This window comes from Leucopleurus acutus (assembly GCF_964270905.1).
Source record: "Leucopleurus acutus genome assembly, chromosome: 5".
NCBI classification, from domain to species: Eukaryota; Metazoa; Chordata; class Mammalia; order Artiodactyla; family Delphinidae; genus Leucopleurus; species Leucopleurus acutus.
In genome coordinates this window covers 55,186,725-55,206,272 of record NC_139147.1, presented here as the reverse complement: position 1 = coordinate 55,206,272, position 19,548 = coordinate 55,186,725, and the positions used below count along the sequence as shown (strand labels likewise).

The following is a 19,548-nucleotide window of genomic DNA, read 5'->3' as shown; positions in this document are numbered from 1 at the left end:
AACACCCACTTATTTTTTTTGTTTTTCTGTACAAGACTTCAGGGCCAAGTTCCATTTGCTTTATTACCATGTCTTTAAGCTTTGGATATTCTTGTTAAATTTGTTTCACCCACTATGTCACTTGTCACCACAAAGACATTTGAAGAGAAAGGGGAACTAAAGTTTTGTTGTATATGCTTAGAGAGCCTGCTCAGACTCTGTATTTCCTGTATATTGGAGAGGGAATTGATTCTCAAAGGGTCTCTTCTGACCCCATTCCCCATATCAGTTGGGCTAGGAATCAGGACCAGCTTGGAATCTACCTGAACTTTTCTTTTAGATAGTTAATATCTAAGATACAAGTTTAGTATCTTACATGTATATATTTTACATCCTTATATACATTTAATATTTAATATCTTTAAACTTGAGCATATAAAAGATGAGATGTCAAAAATATACGTTAATGTGATTGGTCCCTGGAGTAGGTGAGAGTATTCTATATCTGTCAGCCTCTTATTTTTGTCCATTTTAGTCATGTTACTCAAAATTTCTTAACTCCTTCCAGTGTCTCTTTATTTCAGATATGCCACTTGGGACTGTTTCTTGTTATGTTTTTATGTTTATTTATCCCCAGTTTCACAGCAGTGGCATCTTTCTCTCTTTTTTTCTTTTCTTCAGTGACTCTAAAAGAGGCCCTATTTTTAAATGGCATCATCAAAAAACAGATAACATTATGCCCTACTTTATGCACACTACTAGGCTTTTAAATACCCTTTCCTGCATTAGTCTTTCTATAGAGCTTAGCATATTAAGTATGTGAAATCTGAAAATACCTTTTTTAATTACAACTTTTATAATTATTAACTTTTAAACTCTTTTATTTTTCTAAGGAAGAGGAGACAGACAATGAAGAAAACTTTATTGATCTCAGCCTTTTGAAGGCCCAGACCTATCGCTTGGTAAGTTACATGGGATACACACAGGACCAACAAGCAGTCAGTACACATATTCTGCTAGAAATTGAAACAAGTAGAAATCATTCTTGGCCATTGCTTTGTGTGTCATTTGAAAAGTAGCTCTCGAAGCTGTTTTTCCATATATACAATATTGTAATTATAGCAAATATACAAATCAGAGGGGCAAGTGGGAAAGCCTTCTGTCCATACCATGGAATATCAACTCAGGGCTTCTCATGTAAACTGGAAATAATTGATTTGCCTTATGTTATTTTTTTATTATGGAAAAACATATATATATATGTTATTTTTTTATTATGGAAAAACATATATATATGTTATTTTTTTATTATGGAAAAACATATATATATATATATGTTATGTATATATAATTCAAGTTATTTTCCATTATAATGGACAGTATTGAATGGTCTTGATTATAGGAACTACTCAAATGGTAATTCTTTGAAATAAAATGGTTTATATTAAGACTGGTATATGGATAGGTAGTCATATGTTGCTTCAAGTCAGTTTTTGCTCTGTTTTAATTAGGAAATAAATCCAGTCTATAAAAGAGAACCCACTCAATGAGATATTTCAAAAGTACATTTGGGATTTTTCTGTTTTCCTATATGTATGTTATATTTCAATAAAGTGATACCTATTGCATGCTCAAAAAAGTACGTATGAAACACAGTCTTATTTGTTCTTTATTTAATTATTCTTATCTCAATTCTACCAACAAGTTTGGATCTAGTTTTGGGTTCCTGTCATGAAGACTTCCTTGGCCACCTCACCCCACGCTGATCTCTTCACTTATCATTCACTGCCTTAGTACTGTTAGTCAGCATTAGTCAGTATTATTAATGATATGTGTGTGTTTTCTGCCCAACTTGAGATGTAATATAACATAACGCTGTGGCTAATTTGACTGAGTGTGTGAGTTGACTTTGAGACTTTCAGTACTTAACTAGCTGTCTGACCTTTGGCAGGTTTCCAACCTTCTTGTGCCTTATCTTCCTCATCTGTAAAATGAGGATAAAAATATTAGCTTTTATGTAGAGTTTTTAAAGATTAAAAGAGTTACTACATCTAAAGCATTTATAACGATGTCTGGCACATAGAAAGTACTTAAAAGGTGTTGGCAAAAACCAAAACCACACCTTCCCCCCACATTCCTTCTCTCAAATCTGACTTGTACAAGCTTCTTGCTAACATGGATAACTATCATTTTTTATATTCTCCATAGTATAACACAGAAGATTCTGAATAATGCTTCTTAAATGAAAGAATGTATTTTTTGTTGCTCAATTATTTCAGAATAATGTGTTAACATTTAAATCCAAACAGATAAACTCTAGTTGTAACAATACATTTGCACATCACTTTGTAGTTTTCAAAGTACTTTAAAACACGTTTTTTAGTGACCTTGTAAGGCATTTGAGAAGATGTTATTTTCATTTTACAGATACAAAAACTGAAATTTATCACCTTGGGACAGTTTGATCTTTTAAAAAGCTAATAAATTACAGTGGCTTAATTTGAACTCAGTTTCTCCAGACTCCCAATTCTATTGCTTTTTCTCCTTTACCTTAAAACAAGAGTTCAACAGGGTAGATTCCTTTCTTAAGCAAGGACACTATGGTGCTTGGTGTTCCTGTATGTGTTGAAGATGTGATGACAGGGTTCTAAAGTATGAAGAAAAAAGCATAAGTAGAGATGCATACACCGTTATTCTTAGAAAGAAGCTGATATTTGTACTCTTCATTCTTATGTTGATGGTATAAATAGAGGCCGGTAAAGGCCACCTGTAATTCCCTGTGGGCTAAGTAGTTTGAGTATTAGGAAGGAGCAAAGTGATTTAACTTGCCTTTACCATTACTCTAAGTCCCTATTGGTCCTGATTTCAATTTTTCACTTCAATTAAGCTGTGTAAGGATGGGTTTTCCCCCTACCTATGACTTAATAATTATCTAGGTATTAGATCCTTTGGACAATGATTATATAACATATACCTTTTTGAACTAAGACTATGTATGGTTTCATTTTCACAAGAGGAAGAAGTCTGAACACCAGGTGTTTGTGGATGGTCAGCCATGAAGTACTAATGAGGCAGAAAACCCTTTCATATTTAAAAAAATCTGGCAAGTTTATGATGTTGCCCACTAAAGCCATCTGCCTGAGACAGCTGTATCTGACTACAGCTTGCGATGGCTCAGGCTGCTCTTTCCCCAAGACAGAATTGCGCTATAGGTTAGTAACACAGATTTAAGATTTTGTGTTTCATGCAGCATGTGGGCTCACAATGCAGAAGAAATATTATTTTACTAAAGTTGATGTGATGAGTTCTGCACTAGAGCAAGAATGATGGATACTATCTAGGAAATTGATGTACTAAATGTATACGTGACTGCCAGCCTAGCAATGTGCGAATTACAACAGTCCCCCTCTACCTGTGGTTTTGAAACAATAGATGTTTCTCCAGTCATTCTCTAATCCTCCCCATTTTATTGTTCTTCACAGACTTTGGCATTGTATTCATCTGATTTGTTTATTGTCTATCTCAACCAGTAGGATGCAAACTCATCTAGAGCAGAAGCTTTTTTAACTGCTTTTGTACCTGTGCCTGGTGTGTAGAAAGTGCTCAGTACTGAATAATGTTGAATGAATACACACGTGAATGAATGCTATTTTATATTTATAGTTTTATGAGAAAGTATAGTTTAATCTTCATAGAGAAAAGAACTCAGCAATAATTGGGTCCTCTTCTATGTACTGTGTAGGATAATACAGGGAGAAATCTACTTATATTCCTTTCTTTCATTAAATAAAGCAAAGTCTAGGCCCTGAAAATTGTGCCCTTAAGTATCATGGTGACTCAAGAAGCTGGGTGTACATGAGCATTTTCCTGAGATTTGTGGTAAATGGAGCACGAGAAAAGGTAAATGAAAGAGACATATGTTGCAGATTGTGTTCTCTGGAAGTAGACACTGAGACAGAGTTTGGGATGCAAGATGTTCATGGTGAAAGGCCGGGGTGAGAAGTGTTGCCTGCTGGGCCGGTCGCTGGAGGCGGTCTGCGCTGGGAAGGACGCAGCCCCAGGTAAGGTGGCTCTGCAGGTGGGACAGAGCCCGAGGGAGCTGACAGCTGGAAGCCGGCTGCTGGCCACCTTGCCCGCAACTGAGCTCAAGTCCTTCCTTGAAGGGAGACCCTAGAGGTCTAGCTTCCTGACTCCCACTGCATAATTGAAGCCTGTAACCACTAATTTGAAGAATTTGTGAAGAGATGCTGTGTGCCCATTGACTAAACTTTAAGATGTCTGCCTAATCAGGCTGTAACGCAGCAGCAGTATTTCATGAGCACTGAAACCGGTGTTCTAAGAAAATGGCGCTTCCTATCAATCATGAACGCTTATAGTGACTGTTTGGCACTGGTTTGTTGGGAAGCAGGTGTTTTTCAGAATAGTTATTTACTTTGAGGTTTAAAAGTATTTTAAAGCCATTTTTGCTGTGATTTCTTCCTCCAATTCTGTTACCCCATTGTGGTTTGACCAATAATAGAGGCATACCTCATCTTGTGGCGCTTCACTTTATTGTGCTTTGCAGATACTGCATTTTTTACAAATTGAAGGTTTGTGGCAACCCTGCATCAAGCAAGTCTACTGGTGCCATTTTTCCAACAGTATTTGCTCACTGTGTCTCTGTGTCACATTTTGATAATTCTCGAAATGTTTCAAATTGTTTTCAAATGTTTCAAAATGTTTTTCATTGTCGTTATATTTGTTACAGCAATTTGTGATCAGTGATCTTTAATGTTACTGCTGCAGCTTGCTAAGGGCTCAGATGATGGTTAACATTTTTAGTGATAAAATATTTTAAATTAAAGCACATACCTTATGTTTTTAGACATAATGCTATTGCACACTTAATAGACTACAGTGTATTGTAAATACATCTTTTATATGCACTGGGAAACCAAAAAAATTGCGTGACTTGCTTCTTTATTGTGGTATTTACTTTATTGGGGTGGTCTGGAACCAAACCTGCAATATCTCTGAGGTATGCCTGTACTTTGCAAGATAATAACTTCTGCAATTAGTGAAGGATTGCTTTATTTTTCCAGAGTTTGATTTGCAGGTTAGTTATTGAAATTTTGAATTTTTTCTTAGAAAGAAAAAAATATGGATGGATATTAGTCTTTGAAGCTAGCCCACAAAGTTCTACACCCTTTCTGTCCCTCTGATTTCTGAATGGTCTTGAAATCTGAAATTGAGCAGAAGCGTCCCTGAGAGTGGCCGTGGTGGGAGGGACACTGGTGTGGAATTAAAACTCTGACAGTTGGGCAGAGCCTGTGAGGGTTAGGGGTGCGGTAGAATGTTCTGAGATGTGAGGGGTGGGAGCAGGGAAGGAAGGCTCTGGTGGCAGGGTGTTCGGCAGGTGTTCTGGGTCATTTCTGTTTCAAACTTGAGTATGCTGATTGGAAAGTACCTGTATGTTCATGGTAACTGTGCTGTAATTATGAGTGGTCTCTGTAGCTCCCCTCCATTCTGAAGCTCAGTAGAATCACAGCAGTAGTGTTCTGGCAGCATGTTGCAGATGTGTCATTCTTCTCCCCCAGTGAAAAAAAAAAAAGATGGGAGGGAAGCTGTGTGCTCTCTGAATTCTATTTTTAAATGCCCATCACTTCATTTCAAAACATTTTTTTCAAACATGCCATAGACACCATTCTTACTTGAGATGCTAAATTTGAGGTTTTAGAAACCAAATCCTGAGTTATACAGCATAAAACCAACTATCTCAAAAGGTTTAAACACAATTGGTTTCTAATTACTTAGCAAAAAATTCATTGTACCAAGAATGAGAGAATTTTTAGCTTAAAAAGCAGAAGCTGTAAGGAAGTAAAAATCTGGGCGTAGAATAAAAATCATCATTTCAGTTTTAGTTTAGGATGTCATTGTGGCAAGGCTGCAATATTGTGATCAAAAGGGGGAGAAGATGGATCTACTTCGATTAATATCTTAAATACTTTACATTTTCCTCATTTTACATATGATTTACACTTTACTCTTCAACAAAATGTCCTTTCTTAATACAGGAAAAAAATACCATTCTACAACACAACGTGCCCCATAGGAGGCCCCTGGTTCTGATTCCTGCTCGAGGAAAATGTTTTTTCTTCTCTTTTCCTGAAACATTTGGGTGTGAGTTCTCCTATCTGGGCTCTGACTGTGGGAAGTCTGTCGTTGGTGTTTCACAGAAGAAACAATTAAAACGCCACATGTTCGAGTGTGATGGAACACATTGCTGAGTAAATGCTTTTATTTCTCTGGTAGCTAGCCCGTACCACCCCATCAGTTTTACATCTGGAGGTGAATAGGAAATGTAGGTTAGAGAAAAATGCTGTACTCCTCACTGCTCAGAGGAGGCTCAAACAGCAGTTCTTGCTGGGTGTAAAAGAGACTTTTACTTGATCTTTAGTGTAGCTTTTGAACGCACACTTGAAATAGGAAAGATCCTTATTTTCATTCGTGGTGTTATTGTGAGCCTAGAAAGAAGTAGGAAGCAAGGACTTTTCAAGGTCCCTTCTAGCTCTGAGTCCATACCTTCAAGGTCAATGCTACAGTGGAAAAGCAGCCTTAGATAAAATCCTGACCACATGTCACTAGCCATGTGGCCATACTGATTTATCCTCTCTGTAACTCAGCTTTCTTATCTGTAAGATGGGGACACAATTCAACCAAGGGTTATTTTAAGATTAATAGAACTTGTGCACCACACCTAGCATGGTGCTGGCCTAGAGTATACATTTGATGCATTTCTTATTTTGTATAATTTTTTACCTCTCCTAGAGACTGGAATTAGTTACAAACATTCTTAGGTGCTGTAGGAGAATAGAAAAAGCCCCAGTCTCTCAATACAAATAAATTTCTAGATCACCCTGAGTATTTTTGAATAAAAAGCTTACATAGCATATAAGTTATCAAGAAGGTTGCATTTTGTTGTAAATTAGGAAGCTCTGGTGATAGCATGGCTTTATTTTCATAATCTGTCACGTGAACTATTATTGAAGTCCCACTGGACTCAATCTGCTGTCACGTAGGGTCTCCCCTGCGGAAATGACTAAGGGGAATTTAATGAAAAGTAATACAATGATTTTTTTTCCAGGAATCATTTGAAAGCCGTCCTTTTATAAACGGGTAGGTTGTATTTCCTAAATCAACACTAACAGCCTATATTTATTATGTAATTCAGTATATTAGATGCATACCCAGAATGTGTGCTTTTTTTCAGTCCTCCTCTGCAAACGTACAATCTTTAAATACACCCACCCCCACCCATCCCCCCAACAGTGTTAGTGCTTTGAATATCTGACTAATGATTCATTTTCATCCAGGACATCTAGTTAGTTACTAAGACCTCTGGATGCTGCCTTTGAAATCTCTCTCATCTTCATCTCCCCACCTCCCTTTTCCAAAATAGTTTTCATCTCGCTCCTCAGTCTTACTTACCAAAACGTGACTTTAGTCAGATCATTCTGAATTCAGTAACTTTTGATGGCTTTTCGTTGCCTTTAGGACAGTTTATACAGATTTTAAAGCAATACATTTTTGGTCTGGCTTTCAAAACCCTTAGTAATTTGACAACTGTCCACATAGCCAACTTTATTTTCTTTCACTGGAATAACTTTTCCAGGTTAAGTTAAAGAGGACCTCTCGTAGGTTTTGAAACACCTCAGGAGTATATCTGCTCTCATCCTATCTTCTTTTCCTTTGTCTCTTACCCAAAATGCCTTCCCATCATCTCTCTACCTGACTCTTCAATGTTCAAGGTTCAGCTCAAATTCTGCCTTCTTAGTGATACCTTCCCTTCTCACCCAGCCCCATTTAATCCTATGATCCACAAATGTACAACCCACAAATCTTCATAAAACACAACTAGCATGTTCTTTTATGAGGATTTTTTATCATTTTATTCACTGTCCCTGGAGTAGCACAGTACCTGGTATATAGTAGGTACTAAATAAAGTTTGGTGGGCTAAGTTATTTTACCTTGTTTGTAACTTTACTTTGCCTCCCCTCTGGCTTAAAGGACAAAATTCACATTCCTCAGCCTGTCCTCTAAGGTCTTTCACAATATATTCAATATTTTTTGCTCCCCAGTATTCACCTTTTTAAGCCCCTCGTCTCTCTTCTCATGTGATCTTCACAAGCTGTGTTCATTCAATATTTCATATTTTGGCTTATGATGCTTTCCTGGCTATATAAACCCTTGGCTTGCCTTTTCTGCCTGTTTACATCCCAAACTTCCTTGTAAAGTTAAACTTAAATCTCACCATCGCCATTAAAACGCACTTCTCTCTCTTACTCAAACTCCTGAAGCATTTACCACCTGTACCAGCTAGTTTTTGGAAGTTAATCAAACATATATTTTTACTTGTTTTTATTGAAAAAAACTTTATTGTTTTTAAAAGGGAAGTATATTCATTGGTTTTTTTTTTTTTAATGAAAGCACAAAAGAGTACAAAGAAAAAATTAAAAATTTCTTCAAATCTCAGCTCCCGGATATAAACATTATATCCCTTTATGCATAATTGCCCTGAGGTCATGTAAGATGCTAACATTTAATGAATCTGGATGAAAGGTATATGGGAATTCTTTGTGCTACTTGTGTAATTTTTTGTGTAAGTCTGAAAAAAATTATACTGACACAAAAATAGATTAATGAAGTAGTGCAGAGTTCATAAAATAATCCACATATACAGTTATATTAGTATATGAAGCAATGCAAATCAATCAGGAAAACTATTCAATTAAATGGTGATAGGATAACAGGCTATTCATTTGGAGAAAAAAGATGGACTCCTCCCTCATATCTTACACCCAAATAAACCTCACATGGATCAACAAATTAAAAAATGATGAGGCACAAGAATATGAGTGGCAAGTGTAATATTCATGGGTTGAAATAGGCATGATAAAGCATGGCAAGGAAACTAAAAACCATAAAGGAAAAATACTAATAAATCTGAACGCATAAAAATTAAAACCTTATATATGGAGGGGTGGGGAACACCATAAAGTTAAAAAACAAGTAATAAACTGGGCGGATATAGTTGTTACCTATATGACAAAGGATTGATAGGCGTACAGTAAGGTGTTTCAGAGCTTGTGCTCTAGGGTAACATTGCCTGGGCCCTGCCACTTACTAATGATGTGACATTGGGAAAATTACCTAACTGCTCTCTACCTCATTTTTCTCATTCGAAAAAAATAGGAATAAGTCTCCTTTGATTCATGGTGTTATTACTGGGCACTTAACCCATATGTAAAATTATCTAGTACCAAGCGTGGCATGTAATAATGATAATTATAGCTGCTAACATATATTGAGGGCTTACTACGTACCAAGTATTGTGAAAGCCTTTCAAATACGTCATTTAATACGTCATTTAATCACCATATCAACCCTTCCAATGAGGAGAGGGTACTATTATTATTCCCATTTTACAGATGGGAACCCTGAGGTTTAATGACAGCTAGTAAGTGATGAAGGGGGGGTTTGACCAGAGACGGCATTCCTGATTCATCCACTTAACATTTACATCATGCTGTGGTGATTCTCAAGACAACTTCGTTCCCTTTTCCCTGAGTCCTGGGAATATTTACTCTTGACAGTTAATTGGACTTTCATGTTCCTCTCAGTAAGTATATGAATCGAGTTCTTCAGATGTATTTGAGCACTGATATATCCATGTGGTTACAATCTCAAAAGAAACCTTATAGAAATTTGTTCCATTAAAAAGTTAGACTTATTTCACCCTCTACAACAGTAGTCCCCAGCCTTTTTGGCACTAGGGACCGGTTTCATGGAAGACAATTTTTCCACAGACCGGGGGCGGGGGTGGGATGGCTTCGGGATGATTCAAGTGCGTTACATTTATTGTGCACTTTATTTCTATTATTATCACATTGTAATATGTAATGAAATAATTATACAACTCACCATAATGCAGAATCAGTGGGAGCCCTGAGCTTGTTTTCCTGCAACTGGATGGTCCCATCTGGGGGTGATGGGAGACAGTGACACCCGAGGCATGTTGCTTATGTCCAGTTTACTCCGTGATCTCGTTTTGGTTGCTGTCACTGCAGAAAACCCTGCTTCACAAAGATAGGGTGTTGGAAACGGAAGCAGCCTTTTCAGTGCTTTTGTGGCAATCTCAGGATACTCCGCCTTGACTTTAATCCAGAACGTATGGAGATTTGAAGTTGTCTCAAACAAACTTTTAAGGCCACCGTCATTTGCGATCTCAAGCAGTTGATCCTCTTCTAGCACGGACAAAGTGAATTGCCACTCACTGGTAGGATTTTGATATGAGTTTGCAAGCAATTGATTTATTATAGTCCCTGTGCAGTCAAACCTCTCTGCTAATGATAATCTGTATTTGCAGCCGCTCCCCAGCGCTAGCATCACAGCCTCAGCTCCACCTCAGATCATCAGGCATTAGATTCTCATAAGGAGTGCGCAACCTAGATCCCTCACATGCGCAGTTCACGGTAGGGTTCACGGTCCTTTGAGAAGGTAATGCTGCCGATGATCTGACAGGAGGCGGAGCTCAGGTGGTAATGCGAGCAATGAGGAGTGGCTGTAAATACAGATGAAGCTTCACTCACTCACCGGCCGCTCACCTCCTGCTGTGCTGCCTGGTTCCTAACAGGCCACAAATACAGGTGTGCGGCCCGGGGGTTGGGGACCCCTTCTCTTGATATTGACCAAGTATAGTATTTGAGCACTGGTATATCTATGTGGTTGCCATCTAGAAGGAAAGAAGCCTTTTAGAAATTCATGCCATAAAAAGTTAGACTTATTTTGCATACTCTGCAACACCAAGTATAATGTCTGCATTAGTTCCTCCAGACATACTTCCAGGGATACTTTCTTTTGGTGTTATTTTGAGAAAATAAAAAGTCAGAGATGGTTTTATCTTAGCACCTAGTGTACCAATGTAGCTAAAGTAGTTAAAGTAGTAGCAAAGGTAGTTTGATGTATTAAATAGAAATAATATAGGAGGTTAAATTGTCATTCAAAAATAATTTCATATTTCCTATTGGAAAATTAAATTTATTTTGTGTTAATTTGGGGAGCTTTCTTTTTACCTTTTTTGATTTGTTGGAGCATAATTTATTCATCTTGGTTCACATTATAACTTAGAATAAAATTTCTTTTGATAGTCTTAAAATTGAACTTAAGAAAACCTTTTATGAACTTCATATATTTAAAGATAGAGGCTACCATCTATCTATTTCTTTTGATAGATTAGCCGGGGTTTAATTTGGTTATTCAGAACAAATCTGAAGATACTTTTTTTATGGTATTAAACATTTTTTTCTTCATAGTAATATAGTGTTAAATTATGTAAAACCTAATTTGGAAAGAAAATAATGAACCAAAATCACAATTTGTGCTTCTTTAATCATGAAGAAGAATTGGCTTGTAGGGACATGAAAGGTTTTAACTCTGCCTTAAGTATAGTTTGTTAAAATCATTGGATTTTGATGAACACTCTTGATTGAAATAACTTATCCCTCATTAGCTTTATTGATAGATTGTAAGGAAACAGGGACACTAGATATCCTTAGGAGAAACCCTGTTTAATTCATAGTAAGACCGTATATACTATGTTAGCCTTTTGGCCACCTATCATATCTTGAAAAAACAGCAGATGAGGAAAAATCCAAAAAAGGCCTCTGAGCAACCAAAATAAGTATAAACACTTCCATTTAAAAATATTCTATGAAGAGACCTAACCTCACTGCCCCCTGTCCCTGAGTGCCCACTTTTTTCCCCTGTATTCTGACTTTTCCTACGTTCTAACAAGCTTGGTTATTAGGTTTCTAAACCCACAGCAGCCTAGGAGGAGGAAGGGGTGCTACAGGCAAGCAGGGAGACAGCCGCAGGTGATCACTGGCATCTTGATAACAGGAAGCTACAGGAACAGTTTACAGGCAGAACGTGAGCAACTTTAGTTATCTGGGGATCATTTAGTGTGGAATCAGTCATATCCAGATTTCTCCGCCCTGAGGGCATCATTGTATTACGGAATAGTACATACAATACGAGACATCAAAAAGATGTAAGGGACTTCCCTGGTGGTCCAGTGGTTAAGACTCCATACTCCCAATGCAAGGGGCCTGGGTTTGATCCCCGGTCAGGGAACTAGATCCCGCATACCGCAACTAATAGCCCGCACACAGCAACAAAGATCCTGCATGCCGCAACTAAGACCCGCTGCAGCCAAATAAACAAATAAATATTTTTTAAAAATTACAGCCAGTAGGGCTTCCCTAGTGGCGCAGTAGTTGGGAGTCCGCCTGCCAATGCAGGGGACGCGGGTTCGTGCCCCGGTCCGGGAGGATCCCACATGTCGCGGAGCAGCTGGGCCTGTGAGCCATGGCTGCTGGGCCTGCGCGTCCGGGGCCTGTGCTCCGCGGCGGGAGAGGCCGCAACAGTGAGAGGCCCGCGTACCACAAAAAAAAAAAAAAAAAATTACAGCCAGTAAATGTCAGCATTTACCAGTATCCAGAATCCAGTCTGACAGTGGTGTCTGATCTTCCTAAGAGGTAGGGATTTTGGCTTGGTAATTGTAGACATAAGCACCTCCACTTATTCTCGTTTCATTACTAGTTCGGTGTTGGGATCTTCTAACTCTCCCTTCATCTCCCGTTTTCACCTGGAAGTCTGTGAATCCAGCTTCTGTCCAGGCCCTTACGATCTAGGTCCTCCCAGCAGGCTCCCATCTGAACTTGTGATCTCTCTGTAATGTCTGACATGGGGACTCCATTCCCAAGGAAATGTCTTCTCATTTCCTTGCCTGAGCCTTGAGCTTCACTCTTGGGTCTGCCCATGAAGGCATATATGTTCCCTTTACCAGACGAGGTCTCAGTCAGTGATCAAGGGATGTTTTGTAGGGTGGCCATAATTAGTCAAGTTTTAGAAATACTGCCTTACGCTATTCCCAGCTTTCTTCTTTATTCCCAATGGGGGGATGTCTTAACCAGAGCCAACTGCCCAATCTGGCTTGGACCCTTGGGATCAAAAAGATCCTGTAGTACCAGGCTTTTGTTGTTATGGACCTAGCAGAGTTGAAATGAGTGGAGTTAACTCTTGCTGACATCAGGAAGTCATAGTCAACATTTCTCTGGCCAGTAACCTGATTAGTCCCTGTTCTCTTACCGGGTTTTCCAGTAATGTGTGTGCAGTACCCATAAGGAATAGTTTCTCCCCAAAGAGATAGTTTTAAGTTCTTTGTTTTAAGATGGCAACTCAACAGGTATACCAAAAACATGACCAGTGCTTCCACTGTATATCACCTGTAACAGTTTTCTGTATTAATACTTAATAGGTCCGTCTCTCTCTGTTAATACATTACTCCCCCTACTGGTAGCCGTGGCCTACCTGTAGCCCCCAGAGTTAAGTAAGAGGTTTTGCACTTTGAAAATGTATCAGGTTTTGTAGTCATACTTAGCCTAGTTGACCAGAACAGCTTTGCAGCACTATGCACGCTATCCAATGCAAAGGGCTTTATATATCCTCACATGATCTCCCTTACTGAAATGCAGGGCCTTCTCTTATTACACCCCTATCTTCATAAGACCAACCACAACCAACTATGTATATTTATGTGTGTGTGTGTGTGTGTGTGTATAAATACACACACACACAGAGAACACAGTATTTCTTCAGATGCTTAACTATCCCATTAATATTACCTGGGAAAAAGGGAGACTACTTTCTGGAACAGGATTCTGAGCAGGCTAGTAACATTGCATTTTGGGGGGGGGTTGTATTTCAGGTTCATTTTATTTTTTAAAAAAATTTATTTTATTTATTTTTGGCTGCGTTGGGTCTTCTTTGCTGCGCAAGGGCTTTCTCTAGTTGCAGCAAGGAGGGGCTGCTCTTCGTTGTGGTACGTGGGCTTCTCATTGCGGTGTCTTCTCTTGTTGCGGAGCACGGGCTCTAGGCGTGTGGGCTTCAGTAGTTGTGGCACCCGGGCTCAGTAGTTGTGGCTCGCAGGCTATAGAGCTCAGGCTCAGTAGTTGTGCCACACAGGCTTAGTTGCTCTAGGGCATGTGGGATCTTCCCGGACCAGGGCTCCAACCCGTGTCCCCTGCATTGGCAGGCGGATTCTTAACCACTGCGCCACCAGGGAAGTCCCTCAAGTTCATTTTAGAAACAAACTTCTCAGGACTAAGGTGATGGTGACATGGTTCAGATCAAATGTCTTGGTGGCAAGCTGGGGAAAATCATAGAAGATCCCAGGCCTGTTGTCTGTCAGCTTGGCAATGATGTTTGAGCATTGACCTGGTTGTGAGGAAATAATGATATCGTCATCCTGTCCTTTATCTGGTCCAAAAGTAGAGTGCAAAGAGCTCCATACAGAGCTCTTGATATAAGGCTGTGCAAGGCAGATGGCCCTCACATCAAGTGTCTTGAGTGGTGGATGACCTGTGAAAGCAAGTTCCTTGACAAATTTTTTAGTGACCGTGTGGACAGTAATTAGCTTGGAAGGATGCTGTGGGAGAAGACACCACAAATATAAAGTATATTTGAATTGCCTCTCAATCAAAAGAAGAAATAGAAGTGACCAAATAAAAATATTTGGAGCCTATGAAATTAAATTTCACTGAAAAAGAAATAAAAATGATCATTTTACATATGAAGAGGCACCCAACCTCAATGCTGGTACGGGGAAAATAAATTACAATGCCAGTATAATAGTTTTTATTTCCATTATATTGAAAACTGAAAGTGCCTTTGTAGCATCTCTTGTCATCATCAGTGGAAGCAAGCCCTTTGATGTCCTCTTACAGGGAGTATACATGACTAACATCCCTTTTGAGGCAGTTTGTCTCCCCTTTTGCTTCTTCAGGATCTGGGCTTTAGGGGTTCTGTGGGGCTGATGTTTGTGTGATGACTTTTGGTATTTCCTGTGTTCTTGGGCCTCTGGTCAGTCTCCTTCGGGCACCGATAATTTGATTTCCTGGCCCGCGGTCCCCAGGAAGGTCGGGTCGCGGCTTCGGCCGGAGGGGCCCCTCCAGAGCTGGCGGCGCTGCAGCCGTGGGCGGGGGCGGGGTTGGGGGTCGCTCCACCCTCCCGTTGGGCTCTGGGGCGGCTCAGCAGCAGTGGAGGGAAGAGATCCTGAGCCAGGAGTTCCAGCTCCGCATAGACGCGGGCTCCATTCTGGGCGGCGGGGTTGGGGGGTGGGGCCCCTCTGCCCTTAGTCTTTCCGGGAGGGCGGTAGGGAGGCAGGGGCTCCCGGGGAGGGAGCAGTACGGAGCGCCAACCTTCCGTGTTCGATCCTTGAACTGACCCTGGGTAGTATGCCTCAAGGTTACGTTAGGGGATGCCTTGGACTGTTATCTTCAGCTCTCCCTTTGGCAGTCTTAGGCTCAGTTCTCATCAGTTTCTTTTTCTTAGGACCAATTATTACCCCCACTAACTAGCCTCAGACTCTTCCTAATAGGCTGTAAACTCTTTGCAGGCAGGGATTAAATCCCTCTATCTCTCCATACCAAGCACAGTGCCTGGATTCTTACCTTGAATGTTGTAGGAGCTTAACAAATGGCTTATTGGTAAATTAATTAATTATAAATGAGACTTCGGGATAACCTGTGTCTTATTGAGCTTCTAATTGTTTCTTCAGCAGCATTAACTGGAAAATGCAGTTTCCCAGGAGCCATGCTTTATCTTCATTAATGTTGTTTCAGAGAGGAACTTTGTCATAATGATGTAAAATTTTGATTAAATGGAAACAGCAGTTTATTTCTCTTTAACTAATAGCTCCACATAAAATACCATTTGTTATTAGAGAAACAATCGGAAAGGAAAGGTTTTCTCAAAGTATTATAACCAAGGTGTGGTTAAAATGATTTATACTTCATATGTAGGGCTTGCTCAGTTAATGTATCCACTTATTAGGCATTAGGAAATTCTGAGTGAGGAACAAGGTTATGAAATAGATGTGCAAAGATGGAAGTAGAAAGGGACTGTATAGTTTGAATAAGTTAATGCTGTTCTACCAAGCCTAATGTTCTCTTTTTTTGCCCTTTCTTCATTTAGTAACTAGGCCATTTCCCCCAGTATATTAACTATAGCCTAGGAATGAGTGAAAATTTTTGAGCTGCTACATTAAATCATTTCAGGACATTGGGAGTAGGAATTAGCAAATTATTGCCTGAAGGAACCAAATAATAAGCTAAGAAGGGTAAATGTAACTTACTGAAGTGCCCAATATAAAACCAAATAGTATTATAGCTTATGCACAGGGCTGTCTTGATGTGGTGTTTGATCTCCATGTACTCTACTGTCCGATTCAAACAGAGCCAATACTAACCATTTGCCTTCGTGAAAATTAGAAAAATGTGCCCTTCCTTGAGTACAAATTTTAAGTATGTTATGCACAGCTTGAACAATCCGATGTTCAGGCCTGAAGAAGGTGGGAATGTGGATGGGTACCCTCTCTGGCTTTGTTTGGTGATTTTGGACTCCACCCTCCTGTAAGGAAGGGAAGAAGGGGGGATGGGATGGAGGGGATGATGGGGTTGGGGAAGAGTGGCTCAAGGATTTAATCAGTAGCACTAGTTTCAATTCACCCAAACAGTGGTTCTGTAAGTCAAACTTATTTTTAAATCAGTGACCAGAACACCTGCGTTCTATTAGGAATCATACAGAACTGCTGCTTAAAAGGACGTGCCCCTTTTCGACTCAGTCTGGCTCTGTGCGATTGGGATGTGGGGCTCATAACCCTGGAAGGAGCAAGCCTGTGTATATATCACACACACGCTCCAAATGTCAGTGCTCACATCCCACTGGTAGTGTGTACATCCTCCCACCCCCACTGTCATCCTCATAAGTCTACCCGGTTTTTTATAGAAAATGAGCCAGTCAGAATTGGGCCTCCTAGAGCCAGGGATGGATACTGGGATGTGCCAGTGAGTGTGCAAGTATATGAACATTAATGAATGTCAGTGTGGCGTTTCATGACTGAGAATTTTCCCTGTGGCTTTAGGTTTCCACTGGGAGACCCAGTATCTCTTCTCATGCCATCACATACATTCTTATATAACTTCACACATGTCTGCTTTGTGAATACTGCCACCCGTCCCCAGCTATGATGCTATTGTGCTACCTTGGATTCAGTTTATATAGGTCTATAGCATTATATTAGGTGCTCAAAATAATACAATGTTTCTATATTTAAATGAGCACTTTAATGCTTAAAATAGAATCTTGGACATTTTTCATTTGGAGTTTCCACATTTTACTTTTCTTAAATTAATGCTTGTATTTTTTATACTAACTGAATAAATTCAGACCACATATTGTGAAATGTAAAAGCATATATTAGTTACCCATTCTCTAATTGCGTGGTTAGAACTGTATAGCCCCCTGAATTTCTGAACAGAAAGCAATATGTGCTCCTTTTAAGGCTGAGTCTGTTTAGAACTTGCTAATATGAGCTGGGAGGTAGGAGAGAGAGAGAGGTTTTTTCACATCAGCAGTGACCTAGAGACTCAGTCGGGAGTCAGTTTAAAGCCCCTGAAGACCTCAAGCTCCCCCCAAAATTAAATCCCAATATAAGGTTATTCTTGTACTTAGTGTTATACTGGACAAGAAACATCTTTTAGTGACATAAATTCACAATGAGAATGTAATTTCACCATGAGGTTGTTTATATAGTCTTTTATTTTTAAATGTTGTATTATGGGAAATTGCAAACATATACAGAATTAGAATGAGATAATGAACCCTTATGCAACAGTACCTTGTTTAACAGTTAACCTTTGGTTGATTGTGTTTCCTCTAAAGCCCCTCCCTCCTTTTCTCTTCACCCCATAGTATTTTAAAGTAAATTTCAGACATTATGTAAATTCACCTGTCAATATTTCAACATTTATCTCTGATTTATAAAGCCTTTTTTTAACGTATCCATCATGCCATTGTCATATCTATAAAATTAATAATAATTCCTTAATATCATCTAATACTCTTCGTATTCAAATTTCCCTAATTGTCTCAAAAACGTCTTTTTACAGATTGTTTAAGTTAGAATCCATGTAAGGTTTATACATTGTATTTGGCTGTTTGTATCTCTCAGGTTTCTTTTTTTCTATATTAATAATTTTATATTTTTCTTACTTTTTAAATAATTTTTCAAGGGAGCATAAAAGGAAAAATACTACCAAAATTAATGCATTAAACTTTATTTTTAAATCATTAATTTTTACGTTCTTTATGTTTTCAGATCCATACATACTTAATGCCGATATGTGGAGGGCTGAGAAAATGGAAAAAAAAAAAATTTTCCTTTTCTGATTCAAAAACAGGACTGAATTGAGCTTATTACTCAACAGCAGAAAACAAATGCAAGAAAGTCGACCTCTACCCTATTTGAGTTCAAATAGGTCTGCATTAAATCACATTTTTAAGCTATATTATGGTTTGACCTAACCAAAATATCACCTTATAAATACAAAATTTGTAAACAATGTGCCCTTTACTTCTGGGATCTTATCTTTTTTGTCTTTCAGACTTTGGGTTTGTATTTCAGTACAGTGAATTCAAACTAAGGCAATGTTTTGTTACCAAACATGTGAGTGTTTGCATCTTTTCTACCATTACCAATTAACATACCTAAATGGCTTATTCATTTGACAGTATTCCCATTGAGTTCACTCTGATATCTCAAAAAAATTATTCTTTGTAAAAATAGTTAAATCACATATTTGCTTCTTTTATAAATACTAACTTTTCTGTTCTACCAGGTTGGTGCATCATTTTCTTTCAACATGGATAAGAGGACAGAAAAAAATTTCTTCTGCCGCTGTAATTTTAATACTACCATGCTTGATATAAATTGTGCAGTGCTGCTAAAATGCCTCAAAATTTTACCATTTCTTTTTATAAACTCTCAATCCTGTGATATCTTTCCTTTCTTAGGATATGAACGAGTCTGCCAAACAAGAAGATATTTTGGAATCCACAACAGATGCTGCGGAATGGAATCTAGAAGTGGAACGTGTACTACCACAACTGAAAGTCACGATCAGGACTGACAATAAGGTATAGAAGAGAGAACATATTTTGTTCAGATAGATTTTTATAAGGCCATTTCAGGGTCAAGGGTACTCCCAGTTACAAAAGTGATTTAAGAAGGGATTCAGTTTCCAATGTTTTATTTTAATAGAGATTTAATAAATTGCTGTTGAATGAATAAATAATGTAATATGGCCCACAAAGCAAGGAGTGTATCTTTAAAATGATTTGGAACGCATCACATTTCCCTAGGATTAAGGCGTATTTTCTCAATACATTTTGATATATTTTCTTGGCAATCATATTTTGTTTAGGTGAATAGTGAATGAAATTGGAATTCTGTGACTGTATACTAACTGACTAGAGTTAAAAAATGGTTTAGAACTCTGCTGGTTGACAAAACAGAAGACATCCTGGAAGCTACCTTACATAATCTACTCAGTACACGTGATTAAAAGTTTAATATTAAGAACATAATCAAGAAATCATATGCAATAAAGATTTGGGGATTAGGCCAG

The 19,548-nt window shown here is 38.6% G+C and overlaps 1 protein-coding gene across 1 annotated transcript in view; it reads left to right on the top strand.

Annotated features, from left to right (window-relative positions):
- Positions 1–19,548, top strand: part of IFT57 (intraflagellar transport 57) — a 60,101-nt gene that overhangs the window by 14,964 nt on the left and 25,589 nt on the right. Inside the window, exons 5-6 of the mRNA XM_082839836.1 lie at positions 873–941; positions 18,935–19,057. Of these exons, the coding sequence (XP_082695962.1) occupies positions 873–941; positions 18,935–19,057 (192 nt within the window). The remainder of the gene's footprint in view (positions 1–872; positions 942–18,934; positions 19,058–19,548) is intronic.